Genomic DNA, 12,818 nt, shown 5'->3' with positions numbered 1-12,818 from the left:
GAGAGATTTGGATCTTTTACAAAACCTTTTCGTCTCATTAGTGTATAAAACCCGGAATCATCAACACTGGGGGCAGCAGCCATTTGTGGTGGTTAACAGACAGACACAAAGCTGAGACTCATCGCCACGAGGGCCTGACATTAATCTGCATGTCTTTTCCCACTCAGCCTGATCTTCTTGCCTCAGTCTCTGTACACACACCAACCGGCGCTTCATCCTTCTTCTTAGCAGGGTGGAACGTTTACCAACAAGCCTCAACAAAGCCTCTTTAGCAATTCATACAACATCTTATTTAGTCATGCTTACAGCAGGATCCTAAATGAGGCGTATCATTTTTGAGACAAAGTAGACTAAGAAACAAATGTATAGTTTACTGGTGGCATTTTAAGAGTTTTTTTTTCTCCCAGTTTCACTAGTTTTCAGTTTGGGCTTCAAAACATTGGCTGCAGCTTTATTTATGATTTACTACAAGGACCGGCTGGTCATGTTGAGGGCCTTCCACTGCCATCTTTTGACATATCTAAAGATTTATTTATGGATACAAAGCTGATTCAGACTGCAAATTTGAAGTTAGATACTGAATATCATCTGTTTCACCCAACCCAGACAGAAGGCTGATATTGGGTGACTACAGATTCAGTGACAACACTTCTGACTGCTGCCTGTCAATATTTCATTTAGTTCTACATCTGAACACTGCATCGACAGGAGAGACGAGGCTTCAAAGCCAGTGGCTATGGCAAATAAACCCACCACCACCATCATCATCATCATCATCAAAGCATCTATAAGAAACTTACAGCTTATCATTTGCAGTTGATTCTCAAGGTTTGATCTGGCTTGTGTGCGTTTGTTTTGGAAGTGAATGACAGACAGTTGCGACATATTTAATAGCCTACTGATTTACTTTTTTTATGCACAGTTGCACACACAGCATCATAACCAGCTAAAGCTTACAATTAATTACGTAAACGGACAAGAACAGCATCAAGTCCTGGTCTGATGGTACTGATCTTGATCTGCAGGGTCCAATATGACAGTCAAACATCCATCAGCCCAGCTTCACTACACAAAGGGCAAACTATTTCCTGCACTGGCACTGGATGTTTTGGACTAATGGCATCAGTACACTGAAGTGTCAGCTTTGGTGTCAAGTGTCAGTGCTGGAACAGTGTTGTGAAATTCTGTCCAAAACTTTTCAATGTCAGAATTGGAGGTGCAGCCTCCAACAAGGTTTGCACCTTTCTGAATGTGACAGTCATGCTCATTTCATGCAGCCATTAGCCAGGTACACAGAGGCAAGAAAGTATGCAGCAGGAATGGTTTGTACTTCTCTCTTGAGTTCTTTCTTTATTCTGCACACAGCTATTTCTTGTGCTTTTCGTAATACAAATTCCTCCAGGAAGGCTGAAAGTGTGCAGTGTTGTCCAATTTGAACGGTTTTCAACCCCACCTATAACTGCCAGCTTCTTGCCCTGATATCCATCCTTTCTGAGAAGATATAAATACTTTCATCTTTAGATGTGGTTGGACGACATATTATTTCATATTATGTATACTCTTAATTGTATGCTGTAAAATCATCCAACACGAATGTGATCTCTAGGGATATTGGGCTGTTTCTTCAGATGTGGCATCCCGCTCAGTGGCAGTTCAGATTGGCTTGTTTGAACAATGAAATTTAATCTCATCAAACAGGGGAAACACTGACAAGTGGCATCTTCATGCTTCAATGCTGATCAAATCTCATCTCCTACAGCAAATTATCCCGAGACAGTCATTATTCTCCACGATATTCTCTCTTTAAGTGCTAGTCCTATTCAGTAATAATTGAAATTTCTCACAACCTTCTACTATATAAAGGAACCTATACAGCCAAGGCATTGAACCGATCACCTGTGTCAGTCCTCCCTGAGTAGTTCTACACTGCTTACACTGATTGCATGGACCTTCTAGCCAGAGGATTAAAAAAAACAAACAAAAAAAAGAACAGTTCCTGAAGGCCATTGTGCCTCTGGGCTGAAAGTGGGTCAGATGAACGGCTGCCTCCCTGAGTGTTTACGTCGCTCTGTTGTGAGCTTCTTTAACTTCAGAGGCAGCCCGAGTGGCGACGAGCAGAGCATCTCCGAGGTCACCGTCACAACGTGTGAAAACTGTCATCCATTCATTACACTGTGAAGCTTATTACCATTGTAATCAAGAACCTCAGAGAGAGACCTGTCACCGCCTCCCACCACATGACAGATCAACTCTGTGAAATGCAATATTGTCTCAATAATGACACAACACTTTGTCATTTTTCAGCTAAAAGAAATAAGAGTCTGACTAACTTAACACACTAATGGTGTTCAATTTTTACTGTCTTTATAATCTGTGCATTGAAGAAAACTGCACAGGTTAACTGCTAAAATATATTGATTACTGACCAGCGAAGGGGACAAAAACGCCATCAGGACATTTTTGGCTGTGATTAAAGTTTATTTTTGGTAGACTGGAAGACATACATGTGTGAGTGTGTGACTCAGAGAGTATGGGTGCAGCGAGTGTTACAGTCTAATCTCAGGCTGTCAGTTCTGTTTATAATGGGGAGTTAGCCTGCCCGGTGAGGGACAGTGCCGTGTTCACGCACCGCATCTATTATCTGTCACACAACATCTGGCGCCAGGAAGTTAATGTGCTTCCTCATTCTGCTTTTTAAAACTCAGTCATTGGAAAAAATAAAGCAGATGGATATCTGCAGGGGCTGTTTTCAATCAAGTAGAAAGAAAGAAACAAATTCAGAGGTGAACTAAATCCCCATAGTGTACTGCATCTTTTACAAGGCTCAGTGGTGAATATACAAACACGACCGCCATGATATCCCTGTGAGATTGCTCTCAGGCTTCAGTGACTGTGTTTATAGCTGCAGCAACGCAAGAAAAGGAGAATGTTGTGCAAAACCTGGGTTTCATCTCCGAAGAGAGAAAACGTTGGATTCAAAAGTTGAGCGTGAACATACTTACAAAGGAGAACCTTTGGCAAAAATGACACACAAAAAAAAAGATTTGGAGAACAGATTCTTACCGTATTCTCTGTGAAATTGTAATCCAGGGAGTATTGCAATTTGCCCAGTTTCTGGTCCTCCTTGGGCTCGGCCTCTTTCTCCGTTTCAGTCAGCCCTGTCTCCGCATCCTCCTCATCCTTCAAGGCCTGAAGGAGACACCCACCAAGAGTCAGTGTCGCCTGTTTGTCGCTGGTGCTAGCACCCAGCCAGCCGTTCCCCGCCCAGGTCCTGCCAGTGGACCTACTCCTGTAAAAGCTGCCACTTGTTTTATGGTGCGTAAGGGGGAAATGGGAGGGGGAGCAAGCACTAAAACACCATAGCAGTTAACACCAGGACATGCTCTGTGATGCACTAAAGCCCCAGGACTGGTCCCCTGATGATGCTTTCCTATCAATTTCTGGGTGTTTCTGTCTAAAGAGAGGAAAGATCAAATGATGGCGCCAGAGATGAGAGCAACGGGCAGGCATTAGAGGAAGAGGGGAAGGGGGCAGAGAGACATAAAGAGAGGACAGAAAGAAGGGAGGGAGGGAGGGAGGGAGAGAGAGATGCTTCCGGGAGAGATCACAGTAAGACAGTTCTGTTGATGTTATTTCAGGCAGATCAAGTCTCTGGCAAAAACACATATCAACTGGGAAATGTCCGAGAGTGGCAGAGAGTGAGAAGTGAAGTTGCCCTTTCGCTAGCCTGGCACTGAGGTAAAGGTGGCAGGTGGTGGACTTGGTGGGAGGGATTGGGAGGTGGAGGGGAAGAGGGTTGGGGGGTGGAGGAGTTTCTTATAACATGCGATTGAAGAGGCAAAGACTAGTTCTCAAGGTCATTCATTCAGCGTCAAAGGTTGCCTTCCAAGAAGTCTCTTTCGTTAGGCATGCAAAGCATTCTCTGTTGTACAAACTGGTGCTCTCATGTGATTCCCCATTCAAAGTCTGCTTATGTCCTCAGACATACAGTCACAATGCCATCATAACTCCTAAAGCTTTTATGTTATCCCCTATGTCGATGGTAGCTAGAAGCATCATGCCAGCGGTGGGTGGGTAGGTGCTGGTAACAGGGGTTGTAATGTACATTGGGGGCCTGCTCCTATCAGTTTGTCAAGTTGCTCATGTGAAAGCAAAAGGCTGAACAACACTGATCAGTTATAAAAATGTCCGCTGAACCACCTGGCCTCCGCCTTTTGGGAGCAAAGCCAAATTGAGTGGTTTCTGACACATAAAAGAGGGAAAAGTGGAGCCAGGTAAAATGATTGAGGAAATACAATCACCTAATTTATCTATGATATGATCTTACAAGGTTAATATACCTTTTATGCATCTGTGCTCCAGGGGACGTTGGATTTATTTCACCTAAGGTTGACAGCTGTGAATGCAAGCACTACTGTACGTCAAAAGCATCCTTTTCATCACCAGTTTCAAAAGAACATTTACTTCTAGGGCCTCTCAATCATTCTACGTTTGCCCACCGCCACTCGTTTGAAATGCAAATTGAAGATTCAAAAGGCGGGAGACTTTAGCATGGCACAAAAATCAGCATGGTTCAACCTTCAATGTGCACCCAGTGTTTCTTTCATACATATATATGTGCATATGCAGGTTGTACGCACATATATACAGTAGATATACATGTACTGTATGCATAGTTACATATATTTGGTTCTACGGAAGTAAGTTGTTGTCAAGAGGCTACGAAAAAAACCAAAACAAAAAACATCAGAGCAGCAGGCTTAAGAAGATCCAACAGCAATTAGGAACCTACCGCCAGTGACCATCCCGAACAGTCATCAGACACAACACAGATAAGGAGGACATAAAAGGAAGAAACACAAATTAAAACAACCACACACAGGAGTTAACACACCAGAGTCTGGGCCCACCAGGAGAAATGACAGCTTGCCTCAGACGTGGCAGATTTACCGATTAGCTATTAGGTTGACCGATGACTTTTATTTTGATGAATGGCTATTTGAAAATAAAAACTGAATGATTCCCCGGCCAGTAAGGGTACTGGAAATTAATGGAAAATGTTCTTCTCTAGCAAGTTAACTGAACTGTACAGCAGCTATTAGACTGATGTAGCTGGTTGTTAGAGCTTCTAACTGCTCCCCGTGACATGACAAAACAACAGAGTCTTTAACATTTAATTTATGCTGTCTTCTACAATAAGTAAGTCAAATGAAGTATGAAAACGTCTATGATTCAGATGCACCTCTGATAACAGAGATGTTGCAGCAAATTAAACACACTTTGTACAAGTTTCCACCAAGGACGGCTGCGAAATGGTGCTCCGCCGGTGCAATTAGCGCGCTAACTCCATCTGAAGTGTCAGCGTTTCACTGCCTGCAGTTCTGTACTGCTGAAAGCTGGAGTGCAATTACATCCCCTCCCATTTGTTTGTCGTTTGGTGATGTCATTTCTCTGGGTGGATACCACTTCATTACACGGCAAACGTTACTCACACTCTTCAACAAGTGAGCGGGTCCTCATATGACAAAATGAAACACTCACAGGAACGAAAAGTAGGAGGAAAAAAGAGGCTGAAAGTCATTTAAATGACTTCCATTAACTCTCCTGTAATTAGACTGAACTTTTTTTTAATTAAGTAGTGGAATATCATAGTAGGTAATACTGTATGTATCTCTTGGGAACAATAAATGCACACCATATACATACAGCAAAGTAGCAGCCATTTCATTAAAAAATAAGGGACATTTTTGACAGCCATATTTGCAGTCAAGTTATTTACATACTGTTGGTGAAAGCAAAACGTCATGTGTTGGGGTTACTGCAAATGTGACCAATCAAATCTGTCATCGTACAGCATCAGAAGCAGTGAAATTATAAAAAGAAATCATATGTTGAACACAGCAAAAATAAATAAAAATAATGGTTAGAAAAAACAAAGAACATAATTGGATATTTCTAAATAAATAAGTTTTAATTTCTAGCACAAAGTCAGGCACAGATTCAGCAAAAAGAAAATATTTTAGCAGTGTGGGAGTTATGAAATTAGCATGTTGGGAAGCATATTGTTCCTGAATTTTAAGCAACAATAGTTCAGAGTCTTTACCTCGGTCTTGGTCCCATCTATGACGTCCTTCATATTGATGGCATTTTTGCCCTTGTCTTTGCCCTTCTTTTTGTTTTTCTTCTTGAATATCCACTTTTTGCAGATGCAGAAGCAGCATGCTAACACCAGGATGATAGCCACAAAGGCAATAGAGACGATGGCCCATGATGGCACTGAGGAAAGACCAAACAGGCAAGAGTTTGGATTAAACCTCCGGGAGAAATAAAATGTTGCTGAGAAAGACATTTCAGTGAACTGGACCAAAGCAGCATTTTAACCAAAGTTCCAAAAAGTGATTATACAAACTGACAGGTGAGATAAAAAGTAGGGAAAAGTGTCGGCCTGTAGAGTTGGCACACCAGCTCAGCACCTCGCCAGTGTCGGGGTCTATCAAGAAGTGGCAGACTCGTAACGATCGGTCCTGACTAGCAGGACCAGACACGACAGAACAGCCACAGCCACAGCCAATTTAGTGGAAGTAACAAATGCTGGCATTTTCCACTTTGCCATTTAAACCAAAGGTTCTCAGACAGCTGACACTTTCACGGCAATCACCTGCAACATAGAACTTGCTGCGACTGAGGGTTGAGGTAATTTTGCAGGGTGTGCTTGGGAGGCATTAACAGCAGTACGACCATGACAAGGCAATGATGCAGTAACGGGTTCACGGCGGTTTGACACACACTGTTCACGAGCCCTTAGTGCATTACCTTCAAAAACGGAATAAAATTACTCTTTTGGTTGAGATTCAAAGCCTGGAACGTTTTTACAGATAAAGTAGTACTTCAGACACATACAAAAATCTCAGTGGTTAAATTAAACCTGAAGCTTTAGAGTTCAGTCCAGATAAAGTTAAAGAATGACAGCAGGAAGGTCTCTTTAAAGTAAAATTTTAAATCATCAAACCATCAACGTCCCAGTAATCCTTGTGCTTTTAAGCCCCCCAACTGAGCAAAAATGTTTCAAAAATATTTGTTAAATCCTTTGAAGAATTTCTTGTCGGGAAACTAAAACCAAGACATTTTTATCATTAAACGTGATTTTAGGATGATAAATCAGAAAAGGTGATTTGATGTGAGGGGGAGTATGAGCTGCTGTTTCCTCCAACATATGTTGCTGCTGTGCTGCAGAAATCGGACAAGCAGCAGTCAGCTCTGTCACCTGCAGACTGTCACACAGTCAGCTCAGCAACACAGTGACAGCCATCTGCAAACATAGTGACACCTATCTCAACCACAGACAGTCAGTGCTCCCTGGTGCATGCACACAGGTACAGTGTACACCACGCAAACGCACACTGACACACAAACACAAGGACGGAAGCACAAGTGGGTTGTTTTAAGTACCGGAGAGACAACAGAAAGTCCAGATGGGCTGAAAATAATGAGAGACCTTGCAACAGACTTCTCCCTTCAGCACTCATAATCACTGCTCCTTCATTTTCCACAGACACCAAACACCTGGCAGCCCATCCAATATTCTAATAGAGAGGAATAACAGATGAAATGAGCCAGATTTTTCAGGAGCATGTTTTTGGTTTTGTCAGTGCTTCCTATGCTGAAAGGAAGAGAGAAACCTGAGCCTGAGGCAGTTTGGAATACGGCATCTGAAAATATATGCAATACTGAAGAAAATACAAAGAAACATCCATCCTCTTCCTCAGAAATACTAAATTCTACATGTGACACTCAATTCCCATCATGGCTCATCTTAACCCAATAGAGATGATAATCTAACAAACCAGAAAAGAGCATGAACCAGGTCAAAGTCCAGTCTTCTGCAGACTTAATCTGAAAACTTCAAAAAAGACCCGTCAAAACAGAAAAGTACAGTATAGTCTATCACTCTGGGGTTTTGCACACCAGCATTCGGCTGCCATTTCTTCTCTGGGGTCCGAGGAGAGAGAGAGGGAGGAGAAAAATCGATGCTCTGTTGACAAAATCAATAAGCACTCTCCTCCAAGGAAAAACAGTGAGTGATGCTCTAAAATAACTTTAGGATCTACAGCTTTGGCCTTGCCTCCGAGCGCTGTGGTAATGGAGGAAACACTGGATGGGCCTTGTTTACAATGAGCCACCCAAAACTGGCAGCACCTCCTTTTAAAATATGAAACTATACATAAAATAAACTGTGGGTCTGGTACTGTTTGATTGGTTTATATATTAGAGACAAAAAAAAGACAGAATTCCTATTGGGAATTTGTATATCACGTTATTTATAGGTGCCAAAAAACAGCCAAATGTTGGGTGTTCAAGGACATCAAACCAAGCAACCAAACGTCAAAAAACATGAAAGGTCCTTTCTGCAGTCAGTGCTTGGTTTGTAGAAACATGCCGGTCCAACAAGACGGACTCCATGGAGGAGGACCTGCCCCCTTCTGTAGATATAACAGCCCCTTTCTAAGGTAATGAAAATACAACGATTCTTACAATGATTTGGTCCCACCTTACAACTGATCAATAAGGTCCTGCTTACATTTTAAAACCAAGCACCTGAGACCTCCAACCTTGGACAAAACAAGAGCATCTGTCAGCGGATACTACTCTGGCACATGTTGCTGCTTTAACAGCTACGTTTAACTCCACACATACAAATCCAGACACAGAGTGAGGTAAAAAGACATTTAGACTTTTAATTGTTGTGCCAGAGATGAGACAGGTTCGTCTTTGAAGCTGTGATAGCAATTGCCTCTCTAAATGAACCAAATGGGAGCTCGGATTAACAGAAACCAAAATGAATTCATTTTAAAAACCTTCTTTCACAACCAAATGCTTGTGTCGCTCTGCAGTCATTCCAGCATTTCATCAGCGCCTGATGGAATGCCATTTAGCCAGTTACAGTGGAAATCAGTCCATGAACCGGGCTCTTATGTTATTCATCAAGAATGCGTCTTCCATTGAAAGACAATTCTGTGTTCCTTAATTAAAGGAACCTGAGTCCCAGAAAGCAATAAAAGCATCCCCTAATTAACTATATTGTGCGAGTGTCGTTTCTCGAGAGAGAAATAGAGCGAGAAGTGAAAGAGAGAGCAGGAGGGAGTGTTGCCAGCATGCATGCTGCACTTCAACTCCCAGCACTTATCTCTTGCTACGCCGAGCTACATGGTCTGGAAAATGGAGTTTCTCTAATGGGTGGGTTGGCCATGATGAAATCCATGTTTGCCTTTCCTCAAGGCTCAAATCACTTTTCAGCACTCTCACTGAAACGGTACAGCATGATGGCAAAGGAGAGCACTAAACAATGGGACCTTTAGTCTACTATACTATGATTGACATGCTGTACATACATAGTCCATTAATTCTGTCTTTGGACTTGAGATGTGCTTACAACTGGGGTCATCAAGGACTTTCAAATAATAATAATAATAATAATAATAATAATAAAAATCAGAAAACTACTTTGTAGGATTATATGAGCATATTTCAGCTGTCAATGTCAGAATCCCTTTAGATGGAGGTTGGGGAGGTCATCATACTGCAGTCTGGCAATCTTACTTGAATTTATTTTGGCCACAGTACCTGGTGGAAAATCTGTGCTTTGGTTTGAGTCAAACTTGGTGTGAAAGCTCTGATAGGTTCCATAGGTTCTTGAAGGTTTTCAACTATTGGGCAGCAACGGCTCAGAACAGCTAATCACACTGAGAACTTGTTTCTATGCTTGTAATTTTGAGTCAGAGACCCATCAAGGAACTGAACAGCTGCACCGAAATGTTATCTGGGTTAGATTTGGAGGAACAGGCGCTGCTTTCTGAGGAAGCGCTAAAAGAAACCGAACACAACCGAGGACTCTGCTGGGAGGACTAATCCCTCCTTAACAAGCAACATTAAATCTTAATCAACTCAGCAATACCAAAAGCTTAGCACATGAGTAGGAGGGTGAAGTGGGCACTGCAGCACCAAATGCCTTGCAATGAGGGTATGAGCAGTGTATTCAGTGAGTAACATTCGGTTTTAAAAGCAGCTGGGTGCACCTGTGCAGTATGAATGTGACTGGATGATAATATTCAGCTGGCTGGTTGCCAAGCAGCTGATGGCTGGCGACGCGTGAAAAGCAGACAGCTTATGCCAATCAGTTAATGCAAGTCCAAGTTCAGCGCTCTGCACCGATTCCCTATCTGGTCAGCTAACCTCTACCGTCTTACTTGCACACTTGATATCTATGCTATTAGCACATCTGTCTAACTTGTTTTGATTCAAGGATTATCCCTACATGTATGAGGCAAAACCCAGGGAACCACTCACCAGTACAGGTTGACACAAACAGTAATATTCAGTAACATAAATTCACATGCATATCTCATAGGGTTGTCACGGTTCTCTAAATCCACAATATGATTTGACTTTTGATGTTTTTAAAGCTCAGCAAACCAGCTGTATCCCCAAACAAATGTCATTTACATTTTCAAATTCTTCTTTAAGTAAGAGAGGAGACTAATGAGCCATAACTCAACGTAACAATAAATGGAAAAAAACCCTCCTTCCTTTTCATATTAAACTCAGAACACAGGACATTTTTAGCCCATCCAGGCACACCAGTACAAATATTAATTCCACTGAATAATAGCATCATAGAGTTCTGAATGATCTATAAGTGGAACAGGAAATGTAATTTGCCAGAAAACCTCAGCCGAGCTGATTTTGGCTCAGATGCACCTCCATGCTGAGTCCGGGTTCCCTGAGAAGCTTATCAGATTTCACTTTTCGAGCTGTGAAAGGAGGCCAAAGAGCAGCAGCCTCAGCAGAAAGCAAAAAGTCAAGTGAAGTTTCACTGGCTGACATTTTGTGTCCTTTGCACACACTGCAGGTGTTCAAAAAAAAAACCCCCATAAACATACAGTAAGAGGAAAAAGGTCTAAAACACATGGAGGTCACTTGTGCCTGGTCCTTACTGTTTGTGACACTGCCACTGTGAGTGAGATCAATATGAACTTGAACTATTAAAAAATATCTGGAAGTTAACGTGTATTGGATAATATTCATTTGCATATTTCTTTCCTCATAATACGTGTTTATTTTCAGAGCTTTAGCGATCGTTTCTAGCAGTAACACTTTGTGTTACACTACTTACCTTAATTGCATCCTGCTTTTTTTTGGTTTTACCTCCAAATAAAGTGGTTTAGACCATTTGGCTAAATTACTGACTTGACCTTCTGCTTGCTCATTTTTTAGCCAGACTTGCTGTATTGTAGGACTACTGTAGCTTTGTTTCCTGAAAACAGTAATTACTTTGGTGACTACGATGGGGTTTTTTTTTCACAACCATTCAAACTGATGACCAAACTCCTACGCAGCCCGAAGATGTAATCAACCAGAATTATGCTCTACTGGTACTTTCAATTATGCATGACTAACTTGGGACACAAACATCTAAGGGTATTACAGTTTATGAAGTCTCATTGTTTTGTTTGCCTGGAACTCATTTCATCAAACATGAATGAGAAGTTATTAAGACGCCCACAGGGTGCGAGATGTGAACATCTACGTTTTCTTTACTTTTGTCCATCTGCCGAGGAAGACTTTGTGATTTCAACTAGATTTTGTGATTGATAATGAAAAACATGAGGAGATATTTTTAAGCATTAATCTGTCTTTACTCAGTATCCATTCATCCATTTTCTATACCGCTTATCCTTGAGGGTCGCAGGGAAGCTGGAGCCTATCCCAGCTGACTATGGGCGAGGGGCGGGGTTCACCCTGGACTGTCTTTACTCAGTATCTTTACATGGAATTAACATTAGTTTTGTATCTTACACTGACAAATACTTTCAATTTATGTCACAAAGATTGATCCCAGCCCTGTAAGAGGTCTGTGCACTGACTTGATTCTGCATTTAAGGCATTTTATGTTGCATCGTCCTCTACATCATCACAAAGGTGACACAAAGCGTTTTACATTTGAGCGAAAGGTTCAAAGAACTGGATAGAGTTTGGTGGATGCATTTGAAAGGGAAGAGTGTGCATGTATGAGTGTGTGTGTTTAATATTGCATCTGGGTTACATCCACTTCCAGCAGCCCACACTAATCCAATGTGACAGGACTCTGTTGGTCAATTAACCTTGACATTACAGTATATCTTGTTATGCTCATGAAAGCAACACTCCGCCTGTGCCCTTTCCCCGCTGTGGCTTGTTTAAGCAAACTGCAGCGGGAAGCATCTTCCGACTATCTGCAACAATCACTGGCTATACAGCAACTGAGAGCTCACGGAAATGAAAGCTTTATTCAGAAATCATGTGTGAGTTTCTCCTTTTACGCCAAATGAGATTTAATTCAAAAAGGGGCTGGTCTATTTCTTTGTGATTTGGTCAAATTAGGTATTTCTATTCTGTCTGGTCCATTATTCTGATTATTATCAGAAAATGTGCAGCCATCAACACAATGCCTTTGCAGGAAAGCCTATGAGTTGAAGTGATTACATTATCAGTGCATGAGGTGGATTTCCAACAATAGATGTGCTAATGACATGAGACAGTGATTGTCATTTGGAGGCACAGAGGAAAGTAGAGCAGTTAAATGTGGTTGACAGCTCTTCCTTTGTGCCTTCAGAGTAAAGGTGCATTCACTCAGATTATATGGGATGAACAGAGGGTTTGTGGCTGTCTTTTGGCTCAGTTTGTATGCCAAGCTGCCACCCATCGTCATCTTGGCCAACACCAAATATAAGCACCAACTTGTGAGAGTGCGCAGCCGGATTTCAGAGAACCTTAGTATGATT

The 12,818-nt window shown here is 41.8% G+C and overlaps 1 protein-coding gene across 10 annotated transcripts in view; it reads right to left on the bottom strand.

The window, feature by feature from the left end:
- syt1a (synaptotagmin Ia) overlaps window positions 1–12,818 on the bottom strand; it is a 155,753-nt gene that overhangs the window by 23,064 nt on the left and 119,871 nt on the right. For 9 of the 10 annotated variants that reach the window (XM_046379673.1, XM_046379674.1, XM_046379672.1 and 6 more), the window contains 2 exons: window positions 6,104–6,276; window positions 3,064–3,189 (listed from right to left, as the gene is read on the bottom strand). In XM_046379673.1, coding sequence (XP_046235629.1) covers window positions 3,064–3,189; window positions 6,104–6,276 — 299 coding nt within the window. The remainder of the gene's footprint in view (window positions 1–3,063; window positions 3,190–6,103; window positions 6,277–12,818) is intronic. The other variant, XM_046379677.1, reaches the window with a different exon arrangement.

Source organism: Scatophagus argus, chromosome 22, assembly GCF_020382885.2.
Source record: "Scatophagus argus isolate fScaArg1 chromosome 22, fScaArg1.pri, whole genome shotgun sequence".
In the NCBI taxonomy this organism is placed as follows: domain Eukaryota; kingdom Metazoa; phylum Chordata; class Actinopteri; family Scatophagidae; genus Scatophagus; species Scatophagus argus.
Note: the sequence above shows the minus strand (reverse complement) of the source record. Positions and strands in the feature narration are given on the sequence as shown.